Genomic DNA, 15,016 nt, shown 5'->3' with positions numbered 1-15,016 from the left:
TGCTATTGTATACAGTAAGGAAATGCCCCCAGAAAAGAATGTCTTTTGTGATCGGTTGAGGGAAAGCCCCTTGGTGGCCCTCACAAAGGGCATCAGCAATTCAGATCAATGGCCCATAAACAAGTGTGCAGGGTTCAGCATGGGAATTTGCACTTGCTATGCTCTTACTGTGTGCATTACCCATTCCCTTTCTAGTTGCAGTTCAGACCTGCAAAATAAGGTGCCATTCTCCTCCATTTTACAGATGAGGAGACTGAGGCACAGAGAGGTTGAGACACCTGCCCCAACTCACACAGTAAGGCAGTGGTAAAGCTGGGCTTAGCAGACCCAGGTCTGTCTTGTTTGTGATATACTACATGGTCCTTTTTTCTGCACTCCTTTAGCCTTAATCTGGGTTTTGCAAAGCAAAGAAAGAAAAGTGTAAACATGCGTGGGGTTGGGGGGAGAGGAGGGCACAATTCCAGCAGGGAGGGGGATGGGAGGAGGAACTCTCCCCCTTCTCCCACCAGCACGTTTCAATCCCTTCCCTCCACACGCCTCTGGGGCTCACCCGTAGTTCTGGTTGGAGAAGAGTCTGAATTCAAACTGTCGGTTGGGTTTAATCATTAAGTCAGTCTATGCTTGACCAAGTCAACGGGCCTTTCTAGTGTTAGTTCAGTGAGTGGTATCCTGGAGCTCTGGAGTGAGGGAAGCGTGTTGACCCTGCTCTGTGCCAAGCCCTGAGTCAAGGGCTTTACCCACATTACCTGTTTCAGATCCTCATAACAACGCTTTAGAGGGGCTATATTTATCCCCATCTTACAGGGAGGCAGATGGAAGCTTGGAGAGGTAAAGGACAAAGGCTCACCGGTATAAGGGGGAGAACCAATCTCCCTAACCTAGATGGTCAGTCTGCAAATGCTACGTCCAGACCGGAAGCATCTGCTCCTACTGGGCCACTCAGGTGCCCTCCCTGTAGAGCCTCTTTCTTTATTTGACCTGAATACGGAACCGTGTGGCTACTGGGCCTACGTGGGTCAGATCTGCTGCCCTCTGGCAGTGGGCGGTGATGCTCCGAGGGCCCGGCAGCCACTCTTTTCCCTGGATCTGGACTGTCTCAGCTCTAGGGAGGACAGCAGCCTTTGTCACTCTCACAGCCATCACGGCGGCTGCACGGATGACCCAACCAGGGACGTTCCCCTCTCTCTGCACGGCTCTTCCTCCTTTACCCAGTCACAATGTAAAGTTAGGTTGGGCTTGCCCGTCTTATCTGGCCCCATCTGCCTCTCTCCCACTGGGTCATGAAGAATCACTTTATAGCCTCCCAGTTGAGCTAGAGGCCTGAGCCTGAGCCTCTCAAAGTGATAGTGGTTCGTCCAACAGCCCTGAAACCTACCAGGCTGTCAACACATGGTCAGGGGCCCTGACTAGTCAAGGTTCCTTGGTGAGGGCCTGCGAGGATGCTGGGGGCTGGCGTGGGCATTGGGGGAAAGGATGGAGCAGTCTTATCCATCAGTGGAAGTGAGGAAGAGGAATGGGTCTGTCCAATGTATAGGAAACATGGAGAAGTTGCCTGTGGAGAATCTGGAGCCAGAAGGAACTGGGGCCTCCCTCTGTTTTTACCCTCTTATCCCACCTCTTCTCCCTTCCTTCTCTCTCTCCCCAGGCAGGAAAGGGGGGTAGGGAAGGCTTCCTGGGGGAGGCGACATCTGAAGGAAAGTCCAACTGAATGTCTGCCTCCCCCATTCGAATGTCATCTTTTTCTGCCTCTTCTGTAGCTCAGTTGCACCAAAGCCATCCTGATCTCCGCTTAAGTGCCGTGTGCCCAGGCTGGGTGACCCTGGGGTGTGCCCTGCTCTGCGTTTTCCTGACTGTGCACCTTCGTTCACTCATCTGACATCTGTTGGGCATGTGTCGTGTGCCAGCCCTGGGGTTCCGCCCTGAATGGGATGGACAGCCACAGGCAGGCCCCGTGGAGCTGGCCACTGGTGGGAGAGGGACAGAATGCTCTAGTAGAGCAGGTCACGTGACTGGTTATATCACTGCAGAGCGTAAGGTGCTGCTACCCTGTGCCTCAAAGAAGGAGGGGCCGATGTCCGACACCCCGAACAAGGCCTGGCCTTGTTGTCTGTCTACTGTGGGTCGTGCACAACCACCTTTAAAAAAAAAATCCTAATGACATAGAATAGGATAAAAAATAAAATATCGAGTGCCTTCGCGTAGGAAGAGTATTTTGGCCTCAGAAACTTTGGCTTCAGTTGTGCACGTGTGCGTGCACCTGTGCGTGTTGCATGTCACAATGTCAAATGCATTTCTCTCCGTGGGTCACAGTGGTTAAGGGCTATGGTGAGCCCACTCACTGGTCTACAGCAGGAGGAGGTCTGGTGTCCGGGTCTAGACATGCATCTTGGAGTCAGGCTACCTGGGTTCAAATCTCAGCGTGGCCATTTCCCAGTGGAGTGATGTTGGGCAAGGACTCCCCTCTCTGTGCCTCGGTTTCCTCCCTGCAAGTGGGGAGGATTCGTAGCTCCCCGCAGTTGGTGGGAGTGAACATTGAACGGAACAGAGTGGGCGAAGGCTTTAGCACAATGTCCAGGGCAGTCACTGTCATGGTTATTGTTGCCACCATGGACAGGAGAGGCCTCAGGCCTGCCCCTGGGGTCCCTAGGTGGGGCTGGCTGACAAGCGCCCTTCACTTCCTGCCTTGAAAGCTCTGCCCCAGGTGACCACGAGCCCTGAGCTGAGGGGCTGGATTGGGTGTCATCCCTTTCATAGCACTGACAGCAGTTCCCAAGGGTTCCTTGAGCCCTGTCCAAGACACCTCATTTCTGAGGAGAAGAATCTGCCTGGCAGGTTGCATTTGCAGTTTGCATCGGCTCACCAAACTTCCAAATCTAGTGGGAGAGACTAACGAGGACAGGGCACTTTGGTAAGTGGGGGAGGGGAAGCCCAGGGGGCTGTGAGAGCCTAGAGGAGGATGCAGGGAAGGCTTCCTGGAGGAGGTCCTGTCCAGCTGAGACCGGAAAGCAGAGAAGTTAGCCACAAGGGAATGGGAAAGGCTGTTCAAGGCAGAGGGTTAGATGTGCAAAGGCCTGAGGGGAGGGAGAACGGGGCATGTGAAGGGGGAGCTGCAGAGTTCGGGGGTCCCAGTGCAAGTGGTGGTAGCAATATGAGGTCAAAGCGGTGGGTAGAGGTCAGGTCAGAGGAAGAGTGGTTTCTTGCAGGCCGGCCTGCAGTCAGAAGACTTAGCTTTCTCAGATGCCACACTCCCCGCCAGGATGATGTGCTGTGTTTGCTGGGCTGGGCCGCAAAGGCTGTTTAATCTTCCCCATGGACAAGAAGAGTCAGCTCTGTCCTCTTTTGGACCAAAGGGCTTTCTGTACTTGGTGGTGCTCTATAAGGGCTTAAAATAGAAGCCCAGAAGCCAGGTGTGTGGTGAGAGCTTAAAGCAGAGAGGGAAGAGGAAGGGGCCCAGCGTGCGGTAGGTTGTGAGCGCCCACCTGGGGGGTGTAGCCAAGTGGTCAGAGCTGCAGCACGCCCGCCCCATGCCAGGCCCTTTTTCTGTTTCATCCCCTCTAAACCATCAGGACGAGCCTTCCAGAAGTAGTCTCCCACTTCACAGATGAGGAAACTGAGCTCAGAAGGGTCATGAGACCTGCCTTGGGTCAGGCAGCTAGGAAGTGGCAGAACAGAATTTGATCCCAAGCCTGCCTGACCCCAGAGCCCCTTCCCCCATCACTATGGGGCGCTGTCCCCTGGGGCTTCTTGGGGCTGCTGCCCCTTGGCCTCATCCTGAGCTCCTGAGTCCCCCCTCCCCACAAGCTGTCCTTCCTGCAGGCACACCTTCTTACCTTCTTTGTCCTGGGAAGGTGAATCGCCTCTGTCTCCAGCAGCCAGGATGATGCTGCCCAAAGAAAAGGTCCATCCACCAGCCCCGCTCACCTCGCCCCAGGCCTGGAGACTCTAACTAAAAAGGTGGAATCCTGCCGTGGAGGAGAAGGGGTGAACTGGAGCTCTGCACCCCTTCCTCCTGCCTGACTAGGGCTCAGGCTCCTGATGTGTCTGCCTGGTAAAAGCTGGCCCGTGCTCGGCCATCCCCACCCCCCACTGGCAGGGGTCACCGTGCACCCACATCCTTTCCCCTGAGCCCGGCTGCTACCCAGAGCTCCAGGCAGCCCCTACCAGTCGGTCAGCAAGGGCCTGGGGCCAGGGTGAGCGCCCTTTGTCACCCTGCACCCAGGCTTTCCTGCAGGCCAGGAGCATCCTGTCCCCCTGGTGTGCTGTCATTGTTAACAGAGTTGGTAATGGCACAGGCTGGGGGCCTCCATCCCTGGGTCTGAGTCTTAGCTCTGCCCCTTATGATCCAGACGAACGACTTGACCTCTCTAAGCTTTGATTCCCTTTTTTGCAGAAAGGAGATAGTGATGTTACGTCTCAGGCCTGCAAAGCCTCTGACAGATAGTGAGTGCTCACAGGGGGCACCTGTTATGATTATGTATTCACTAGACAAACAAGCCCCTGCTCACTGCTGGGCCTGGTGCTCCCAAGGGAGACAGACACAAAAGAATAATAATAACCACTAGCTTGTATCACTCAGCCAGGCTGTGCCAGACACTGTTCTCAGCAGGTACTTGCATTTAGCCCTCAGGACAAGCCCTGTGAGAGAGCTACTATTTTTAGTCCCATATAACTATTGAGAGAACAGAGAGGGAAAGTAGCTTGCCTAAGGGCACACAGCTTGGGTAGTCCAACATGATTCCCACTAGAAGGAAGCAATGTTGATGTGGGATGGGTGACTGCCAGGTCAAGACAGGGGGTCAGGTGGGGGGCATTTCACATTTGCCCTGGAAGCCTTCATAGTATTGAGCAGAAACTTGTGAGCATTTAGATCTGTCTGGCAAATTTCTTTTCAGTTGTTCACCTACTTCTGAGGTGGTTTATCTCACATCCCACCTTTAGGCATGGCAGGGTAGGGCCACTCTCCCGGTGGCTTATGGGGACTCCAGCTGACATTCCCAAAGTCTGATGTGTAGATCTCCTTTCAACCCCCTTTCAAGGCAGGCCAGGGGACGACTGATGTCCTGAGAGTTTTCTGGAGAGCAAAGCAAGGGCCACGTCAGCCCCAGAGGAGCAAAGGATCCCCAGCAACATAGCCTGGGGACCCTTGGGACCTGAGAGCTGCCTGCAGATCCATGAGGCAGGGGAGCAGACTTGATAGGGAAGGGTACTGTGGACCGAAAACAGACATGACCAGACGTGTGCAGACATCACATGAGATTTCAGCTCAGTCAAAGGAAGAACTTTCTAACTGTGGAAGCTATCTGGAAGTGGAATGAGGGCAGTGGGGGAGAAAGTACCCTTTGCCAGAGTGGCATGGGTGTTTAGCCCAACTGGGACTTGACATGGACATTGTAGAGGCAACTAGAGCATCAGATGATCCGGGATGAATTGTCCATTAAGGTGCCTTTTGATCCCGGGGTCTTAATAAGAAGTGCTAGCCAGTGCTCATCTGCTGAACGTGTGGAGGGCCCTTCATAATCTCTCACTTTTCTAATCCCCCTGCCAGTTCTGCATGTTGGGAGGCGTTAGCCCCATTTTACAGATCAGGAAACTGAGGCACAGAAGGATGAAGCCACCTGCCCCCTTCTGGGTCTGTTCCCTCCCCTGTGACCTCCCAGCCTCAGCAATTTTCCACACTTAGCAGCAGGTACTTCTGAGCAGCAGCCATTCTTGGATATCAGTGCCAGCTCGCTCTCCTCCCTTCCCCTTCATTCTCCTTATTACCAGGACTCAGGGCAGCTCAGAGCTGGCCTCTTGTATCACCTCTGGGCAGAGGGGAGAGAGTTCTTTAATGAGTAAACCATCTGGGGATACGGGTGGGGTGGTGGTGTCTGGGGCAGTACTGGCAGTCGGCACAAGGCCCACAGCTATTAACAAGTGTGTTCTGTTTACATCCTCAACATTACCCATTGTTTACATCATAATTATATCCCTCAGGCGCGTGTTTTCTTTCCTTTTCCCCAAGGCGATGCCCACCCCTCTCATAAATTCCGAGAATGCTCAGAATCACCACGTCCCACCTCCCAGTTGGCAGATCAGGACTCTGAGGACAAGAGCCTTGCGAAGGGTCACCCAGAGATTACAGGTGGGGTCTTTGGCTGGAATCCCAGGAGAGATGGTGGAAAGGGCACTGGTTTTGGAGGTAGTCTCATGTTCAAACCTCAGTTCTCCTCTATGTAAGCTAAGTGACCCTGGGCAAGTCACTTGCCCTCTCTGAACCTTCATTTCCCATCTCTAGGATGGGGAGAATGATGGCGACCCCCCTCATGGGGTTGTGATGAGGAATAAATAGGAAACTCCATGAGAAGTCTGAGCCAACATGAGATGGGGGCTCTTTAAATGCGCACGTCTCACCCTCTTTGCCAGAGGGGATGTTGGATTCCTTGAAGGCAAGGAATCTGTGCTCTTGAAATTGATGAAAAGGAGAGGAGCAATAGGACCAAAGAGTCCTGCTGGGTCTCACCTCTCAAATGCCTGCAGTAGATTCCTAAAGTACTCGCTGGCTGGCTAGGGAAGCAATTCCACATAATGGTTAAGTGTGTGCATGGCTTTGGATTCAGATCTGAGTGAAATCCTGACCCAGCTGTTTGCCTGCGCCATGACCTTGGGCCCTCCCCTCCTCATCTGGGCCTAATGTCCTCATCTGGGGAATGGGTTCGTGAGGATGTAGAGAGGCCCCAGTGAGCCAACAACTCTCAGATCATCAGAGCTTAGGACGTATGATGTGGAGATTCTTATCAGGACTCCTGAATTTGCATTTCCAGCATTCATCCTTTACTTCTTGGGTCAGGGGCAGAAGCCCATGCAGACTTCCTGCAGGCATCCTCAGTCTATACTCACTGGCTTTTGGGAGCCCTCAGACATTTGGAGAAAGGCCAGTCTGACAGATGAGGGGGAGAGGAAAAAGAAAGCTGGATCTTTGGAGAAGGAAGGAGAGTGGGAGGGGCACCCTTGAGTCACTTCTCTGTGGGCCTCAAAGCCAAACATGGCAGGGAAGGAATCTACTTTAGTTGAGGACCTACTGTGTGCCAGACTCTGTTCCTTCCCTGTAGGGATAACTTCTACACTTTGCCCAAAGCACCCATCGCATCTTCTTCCTAGCCTTGGGAGCCAGGCTGGTATGGTTCGAATGCTAACTCCGCCACTTCCTGGCTGTGTGGCCTTGGGCAGCTCTCCCAGCCTATCTGAGCCTCCCTTCCTCACCAGCAGTGGGTCTGGTAGCAGTCACCTCCTTCAGCACTGTCAGGAGGATCCCAGGAAGTCTGGTGGGTGGAGGGCCAGCCCCAGGCTCCGGATGGCCCCCTGGGAGGTCTGCCTCTCTGATCATGCCCCACCTCCAATCCCCTTTTAAACCTTGGGGACATTAGGCTCTGGGGTTCCATCCCCCTGCTATAATCTGCCACTGCGTTCCTTTTCTTAGATGTTGCTTGCTGTTCATCCCAAGTTCTGCCAACCTGTGGCCTTTGAGTTGCTCGAAACAGGCTGATGGATGACATCCACCACCACACCTGCCCCTCTCTGAGACCAAGCCAGGGCCTCGCTCCACCTCTGTCCCAGAAGGTGGCTTATGCCTCTTGTACATAGCCTACTTTTTTCTCGTAGGTCAGGGGGTAAGCGAGAGACCTTGGGAGGGATGAGGCATGAAACAGGAAGGATGCAACCTTCAGTGTCAGACGGGACCAGATTCAAAAACAGGCACTGGCCTCACGGGCTGGGTGGTCTCTGGCCAGGACGTCCGCCTCTCTGGGCCTCAGTTTCTTCACTTGGAAGCCACCTGGCAGGGTGCGGCCACGAGTGAATGGGCCGTGTGGTGAGCCCCCGGCACACACTGGGAGTGCCACAGAGGTGGGACCCTCGGGGCCAGCAAACACCACCCAGCCGTGGGGTTTGTGAAGAGCATTTCCTCAGCTCCAGAGGTGAGAACAGTTGGTGTTCTAGGAGAGTTTCCAGCTGCTTTTGAGCCTGAAAAGCAGGGCCAGTGGACCTATTGTTTCAAAATTGGGACAGGGGCCCTGAAGGTGCCCATCTAGGGCTGAGGAGAGTGAACAGCCAGGCTTCTGGGCCCCACCCAGGCTGGGGGAGTGGCTGCTATCAGGGCAAAGAGAAGGAGAACGCTGGCCCATCAGCTGGCTTAGCAGGCAGCTGCCAGCAGCTACCTGGAGGAGAGGCAGGTGCCAAGGGACAGGACTGTGCCAGCGGTTAGAAGCTGCGTTTGAAACCTGGACTGGTTTTCCCGCTCCAGCTGTGCCGGATCATTTTGATAGGCAGGGAAGAAAGGAACGGGCAGTTTCTATGGGAAGACCCAGGACTTGAATCTCATTTTTCAGAGAGACGGATCCTCAGAGGCTCTTTCCCTTCTCCGAACCCTTCAGTGGCCCCCAGAGCCTTCTTGAGGACCTTAACCTCCTCTGCTAGGCCTTTAAGACCCTTTGTGTGTAGCTCCTGACTCCCTCTCCACCCTCCCCTTTCCCTCCTACGCTCTAGTCCCTGCAGTTCCCCAAGCGCGCTCGGCTTGTTCTCGCCTCCAGGCCTTTGCCTGTGCTGTTCCCTCTGCCTGAAACACGGTTCCCCACCCTTTATCATGCCCCACCCCCAGCCATTTCTTCCTCAGACTGCAGAGTGGCCCCTCTGAGAAGCATCCCCATGGCCCCAGCCCTCCGTGCTGACCACCCTGTGCAGTCATGGTGTCTTGTGTCCATGCCCCCTGCTGGTCTCTCAGCTCTGGGGTCAGGGACTGTGTGTGACTCCTCAGTGCGTGCGTCCCTGCAGCCAGTGCGGCCCTGGCATGGAGCAGATGCTCCTTAAATGTCAGATGAAGGAGGAAGTGAGGTACTTGAAAAAGAATGAGGGCACGTTCCCCCCCACCCTCTGCAGCAGTGGGGTCCTAACCCTGGGAGCCGGCGCTTCTGAAGTTGGAGCTTCCTGGGTCCCTTTATGAAGAAGAGACCTCGACCGAGGGGCCCAGCAGAGGGTCGGAGCCGGCTTGGGAATCCCAGCTCTGCTGAACACGCTTGGAAGGGGCGTTGGGATGACCTCACTCCCTGGGAACTCAGTGCATCTGAGCCCACTTGAGCCAAGAGGGCTGCCACTTAGACCTGGAAGGAGAGGGCTTTTCTCCCAACGAGCAGTGTCGCGTGACCTCCGGCCTCCCCCTGGGCCTCCTTGCAGCTGCTGACAGGAGTGTTGTGCCTTTCCGGCTGCACTGTGCTGACCGGGTTCTGTTTGCAGAGAATAGGAGCAGGGAGGAGGCTGGTGGCGGTTTCCAAGTGTGGGCTGGCCCCTTTCCACCCTGGGTGCTGGCCGACCAGGCCTCTGAAACAGAGAACAAAGTCCTGTTAGGCTGGAGTCCGTCTGCTGGGTGCATGTCACTGCCCTTTTTGGCAGAGGTGAAGGAGGCTTGGTTATTTTTTTCTAATCCACTTTCAAACCCACCAATAGAAAAGTTACTTTCTGTTGCCAAAGGAGACTGATATCCCCGCCCTGCTTTGGGTGACGGGAAGCCTTGCCAAACGCCAGCCTTACCTTTTCCTCTCTAAAGCCCGCGTACGCGCGCACACACGTGCGCCCTGTTGCTTCCTACCTCTGTCACTTGAAACAGAGACTTGTTACTGAAGGTCCACAGTCTGAGGTTGGATGTTGTGCGGGTTCAGAAAGCCCCTGAAGTTGTACATCAGATTGTGTGAGTGGAGTGTGGGTGTGTTTCGGTGGGAGAGGGGCCGGTACAGCTGTCATGGTGCTTAGCAAGGCACACGACCCCCGCCCCCAAAGGCCACAGGCGGCCGCCTTGGAGAGGGGACAGGGATGGGAGGAAGGGCCCGAGCCTGGCCCTCTCCTGCCACTGCCCAGCTTTGCTGCCTTGGTTTCCTCCTCTGGAAAATGAAGGTGGTCAAACCTACCCTGCAGGGTTGTAAGAATGTAAACTCAATCCACAAAGGCCTGTGCCGGCACATAACGAAGGCTCAGTAAAAGGCTAGTTAAATCCTCTAGTGAGAGGGAGGGGCTAGAATAGACTGTCCTCGCAGTTGGCAATTCCCTTTCCCGGTGGAGCGGAATCTGATGAAAATTTCAGCCAGGATGCCATCTGCTGAACGCCAGCAAGCTGGAGGCCGTCATCTCGGCAGCCAGAGAAGCTGGAGCTGTTGCTTCCTGCCATCCTCCTGGCAGTAAATGCCATTTCCTTGGGCTCTTTTTAGATCAAAGGAAAGGCTGGGTTGGGGCGATGAGCGGGCATCATTCAGGGGTGGCACAGTGCACATTTGGGACGCTGCTGGGATGGCTTAAAAATAGGTCTCTGTCCTTGGATACCCAGGGAAAGTGGCCCTGGGGTTTTCAAGAGGCCTTTCCTGGCCAAGGTTACCAACCCTCTATGGGAGAAACATTGCAGGATATAATCCCCTGACCCTACAAGTAGCCATCTTCGACCCAGGAGTAAACCTTTTCTCGGCAAAGAAACTAAATAAGGTAACTAAAGGGAGTGGGGGTGGGGTGGGGGACCCAGTGTTAAGTGAACACCTACTACGTGCCACACACCTAGTCTGACCAGCTGGCCTCATTCATCCTCAGAGCAATCGTGCAGGGTGGAGATGACTCTTACCAGTTTTCTAGGTCTGGTTAGGGGACGGAGCAGAGAAGTTAAGCATGTACCTCAAGATCACACAGCTACGAAACAACAAAACCAGAATTTAAACCCCCATCTGCCTGACTCCAAGCCTGTGCTCTTTTTAACCACCTCTCACATTGAGATTTAGAAAATAAAAGTGTGGGAGAGATGGAGTGAGGGGCTTACCCAGGGGTTGGACCTGATGTTCCCTGCAGGGGAGGGAATGAACGTTTAGTGCGCATCCATCGTGTGCTGGGACTCCTGCTGGGAGCTTTCTGTGCTCTCATCGCCCCTCCCAGCAGCCTGAGATGAGGCTCTGCATTCACACACTATTCACAGATGGTGACTTGTCCAAAGGCCCCTCAGACAAATTAGCAGCAAAGCATGGGTTCGAACCCAGAGCCCGTGAGGGCCGTTCTAAAGCACTGATGTGAGTAGATCACAGAGCAGCAGCCCGCGGAGCAGTTCTGATGTCCCCCTGCTTTCCCGAAGGACTAGCCCAAGGCTGGCAGGGGCAACATTTGTTTAGCCAGAACAGAGCTCCCTCCTCCCTGAATACCAACAGCCACTCATCACCCACCCCCCAAAATCTGTACTCGTACGTTTTCGAGTGGGGCATTGCTTCCTTGACTAAACGCTGGAAAGACCCTTCCCTCTGGTCTTGGAGGGGCTGCAGCAGCCTTTGGTTAACCATGAGGGGTGGGCCAGGACTGTCCCCTCCTTCCTACACACAGGAAGAGACTACAGAGTCTCCCCTCGGTTCCCACCGCATAGAAACTCCTTCCCCCTGCCTTAGTTCTTAGAGTCTCTAGACCCAGTTCCTGGCCAGAGAGAGGGAGGCACACCCGCACGAGGCCAGTGGAGACTCTGCCTCGCGTGGGAGGAAAGGGTCTGGTCCCTGGTGTGGGCTGGGGGCCCCTCCCTGGCAGAAGGTGACACCTCACCAGTGACAGGGTGTCCATTTAAATCTGGTCCTGGCACCAGCAGCCAGGAACCTCTGTGCCCATGGACTCAGCCATTTGTGGGAACAGCTGAAGTCATCTCCAGGAAGGGAACGGCAGGGGACATTCTGGCTCTCAGTGGAATATTCTGCAGTGGTGAAACAGAACAGTGAACGCTTGGGAGCCATGTGGGAAAAGATGCTTTTTATATAATGTTGAGTTAGGAAAGAAAAGGCAGGAGTCAAAATTAAATGTGTGCTCTGGTTGCAAGGAAGTTAGAAAAGGTACTCAGTACTACTTAGTGCTTAGTCCTTCTGTGCTCCTTATGGAGGAAAGTCAGGACAGGAGGAAAGAGCGCTGGTTTGGGGTCAGACAGAGCTGGGTTCATATCTCCTTGTAGCCACAGGAAGTTTTTTTTCCTGGAAAATAAAGACAGTCATTCTGTGGGTGAGGATTTGTATTGAGAATTAACTGCAACCTTGTATCAAAAACACGCGGCCCAAGACATGGCGTCTAGTGAGGGCACAGCCAGTGGTTCTTCCGTGGTTAAGGGCCAGGCAGGATAAAGGCCAACATGAAAAATGCAATGTCAGTTAAGGTATGAATGTGGGGGGAAGAGGGGAAATTTTCTCCTTCTTCCCAAACTTTCTCTAATATGGCTGTAGTGTTTATTGCTGTAATTTAAATGACAAAGTTCAGGTTTTCCATTGACGTCCCTGAACAAGGATGTTCTCCGAGGCCCGTGGGGTCCGTGGCCACAGTTTTCTGTTTCATGTAGAGGCTGCTTTCCCTGAGCTGAGCTAAAAGCAGACGCTGGCGTACAATTTGCAGATTGCTTTTTGTTCTTTCATTTTGAGCATTTTCAATTTGTGTAAATAACACATCCTTTTAGAGACTTTTTCACTCTGGTTTTCTTTATCTCACATCAGGACTCTGGCCTCAGAGGAGGGAAAAGTAGTGTTTATCCCTCATTCCCTGAAGGAAGTTGGATCATATAATCAAAATTAAACAAATATGTAAACTTCGCTGGTTCCTTGGCTGCCTTTTATCCTAACATATAGCTGGTTTAGCAGGAAACATCCCCTTGTAGTAACAAAGCAGTATCTTGCCACCCCCCAGCATCCATTGAAATCGCCAGGCCACTCTGAAGGAGCAGCTGCTTAGGGTTCCCAAGCCAGTTTTGTAAAGAAAGCCTCTGATTGAGAGGTAAGGTTGGAAAAACAACAGTGATGGGAGCTGAGATAAAAATCATCAAATAACGGTGGTTTGTGGTCTTTGGTGCTTTTGATCTCTAGTCCTATTTAATGTTTCCTGGAGAGGTTGCCAGCGGCGGGGACCTTGGAGAGAATCCGGCCTGTGAGACACAGGAGGAGACTGCCGCCCAGGGTTGGGTGGCTGGTACAAGGCCACGGCGTGCGTGGAGAACGCAGCCTCTGCTGTCCTGGGCGGCCTTTCCGGATGGTTTACACCCGGGCAGTATTTCCCCCACGCGTCTGATTTTTGTCCTGCCGGAATTGCTGTCCAGTGGTCCCTTACTCTTATCTTTGTGGTTCCGGAGATGGCCCACAGCCTGGCTCTGTGTCCTCCCTCCTCTCTGCCTTAGGGGCCCTCCCTAACAGGCAGTGCCGGCCCGCTCCACTGGAGGCCCCTAGTGGCTCCCTCTCCCCGTGGTGTGCACTCTGAGCCTCCCAGGCTGGCGTTCAGGGCCTTCCTGGCTGGTCCCTATGACGCGATGGCACCCTCACCCCTCACCCCTGCAAAGCAGTGGCCGCCCAACCTCAGACACCCTCTGTCACACCTACCGTAGTACTTACCCTCCCCTCCAAGTCCAGCTTCCCCCACCTCTGCCCCTAGTGTTCCCTCTGCCTGGAATGTAGACTCCCTTAAGACCTGGCTCTGTGGACATAACCCCCTGCCCTCCGGCCCCTGGCTGAGTCTGGGGTCTCCTCTGGACCTAATAGCCCCCCAATGCCAATGCCTAATGGGGTCTCTATTGTTATTATTGGTCCCTAATGTTCATGTCTATTCACCTGTGTGTCTTCTCTTCCACGGAGAGACTCAGATCTCCACAAGGGCAGGATTGTATCATCACCTGTGCTCCCTCAGTGCTTCACACCAGCAGATGCATCTGCAGAAAAGATGGATGGATGGGTGCATGCATGGATGGATGGTTGGATGGATGGATAGGTAGATAGAACGATGTATGGATAGATGGATGGATGGGTGGGTGGATGGATGGATGGATGGATGGATGGATGGATGGATGGATGGTTGGATGGATGGATAGGTAGATAGAACGATGTATGGATAGATGGATGGATGGGTGGGTGGATGGATGGATGGATGGATGGATGGATGGTTGGATGGATGGATAGGTAGATAGAAGGATGTATGGATAGATGGGTGGATGGGTGGGTGGATGGATGGATGGATGGATGGACGGGTGGGTGGATAGATGGATGGATGGATGGATGGGTGGATGGATGGATGGGTAGATGGATGGATGGATGGATGGATGGAAGGATGGATGGATGGATGAATAATGGACTGAGCATTTTGCCTGCAGCCCTCCTCCGCCAGTTCAATGCCTAGCAGGCCTGCCTAGGGGTACAAGGAATCAACAGGTGGCCTCTGCATCCCTCTCCTACGTCAGGGGTCTACAGCCCAGCCCTTCTATCCATCCTGTGTTGATTCCTAAACAGCAGAGAGAATAAGGTAAAATGGCTAAAAAGGCAGGACGGAGGTCACACAAACATGGCTTTAGTTGAAGCTCTGCCTTTAGTGAAGCCAGCTGTGTGATTTCAGGCAAATAAATCAACCTCTCTGAAACACCATGTCTTCATCTGCATGAAGGGGATAATGGTAGTCCTTCCCTCATACGGTTATTATAAGGATTAAATGAGGAAATGCATAGTAAGTAACCAGGGATGGAGGAGGAAAGGTGGGAAGGATGATGCCCCCACCTCCAGATGGGGCCACCTGGGTTTGTGGCCAGTGTCCAGATCCTTTGAAAGGAGACTATCCCAAGATTCTCCAGGTCCTTTGGGGCAAAATTCCCCTAGAAATGAATTATGAAAGGTGTATGTTCTGGAAAAGCCAGCCTTGCTTATAAAGAATGCCCTCCTCTTCTGTGGGTAAAGGGGAAGGGAAATCAGAATCCTGGCTTGGGTGTCCTTTGGAACCTCAGTATTATAATCATGTTATTAGTTGCTTATTAACCACATGCTCTGTGCCAGGCAGTATTCTAGGAACTTCATCCACATGTTCATTTAGCAGCTGTGTGAGTTAAGCAATGTCCCCATTTTACAGGCAGGGAAACAGGCTAGAGAAGTGATAGGATCTCCTGCATATCCACAGCCAGGAGGTGCCAGAGAGCTGAGATTCCAGGATGCACTGGGGATCCCAAGAGTGCGCCCAAATTGCCTTGCTTTTTAAT

The 15,016-nt window shown here is 53.5% G+C and overlaps 1 protein-coding gene across 2 annotated transcripts in view; it reads left to right on the top strand.

The window, feature by feature from the left end:
* Positions 1-15,016, top strand: part of NEURL1B (neuralized E3 ubiquitin protein ligase 1B) — a 40,548-nt gene that overhangs the window by 3,144 nt on the left and 22,388 nt on the right. The window contains exon 1 of one of the 2 annotated variants that reach the window (XM_033432081.2): positions 8,339-9,718. The exons of the other annotated variant lie outside the window; for it this stretch is intronic. Within the exon in view, the coding sequence (XP_033287972.1) occupies positions 9,673-9,718 (46 nt within the window). The 5' untranslated portion in view covers positions 8,339-9,672. Of the gene's footprint in view, positions 1-8,338; positions 9,719-15,016 lie in introns of those variants that run through there. 2 annotated transcript variants of the gene reach the window in all.

The sequence above is a fragment of the Orcinus orca genome, chromosome 3 (assembly GCF_937001465.1).
Source record: "Orcinus orca chromosome 3, mOrcOrc1.1, whole genome shotgun sequence".
Classification (NCBI taxonomy): Eukaryota; Metazoa; Chordata; class Mammalia; order Artiodactyla; family Delphinidae; genus Orcinus; species Orcinus orca.
This window is presented reverse-complemented; position numbering and strand designations above follow the sequence as displayed.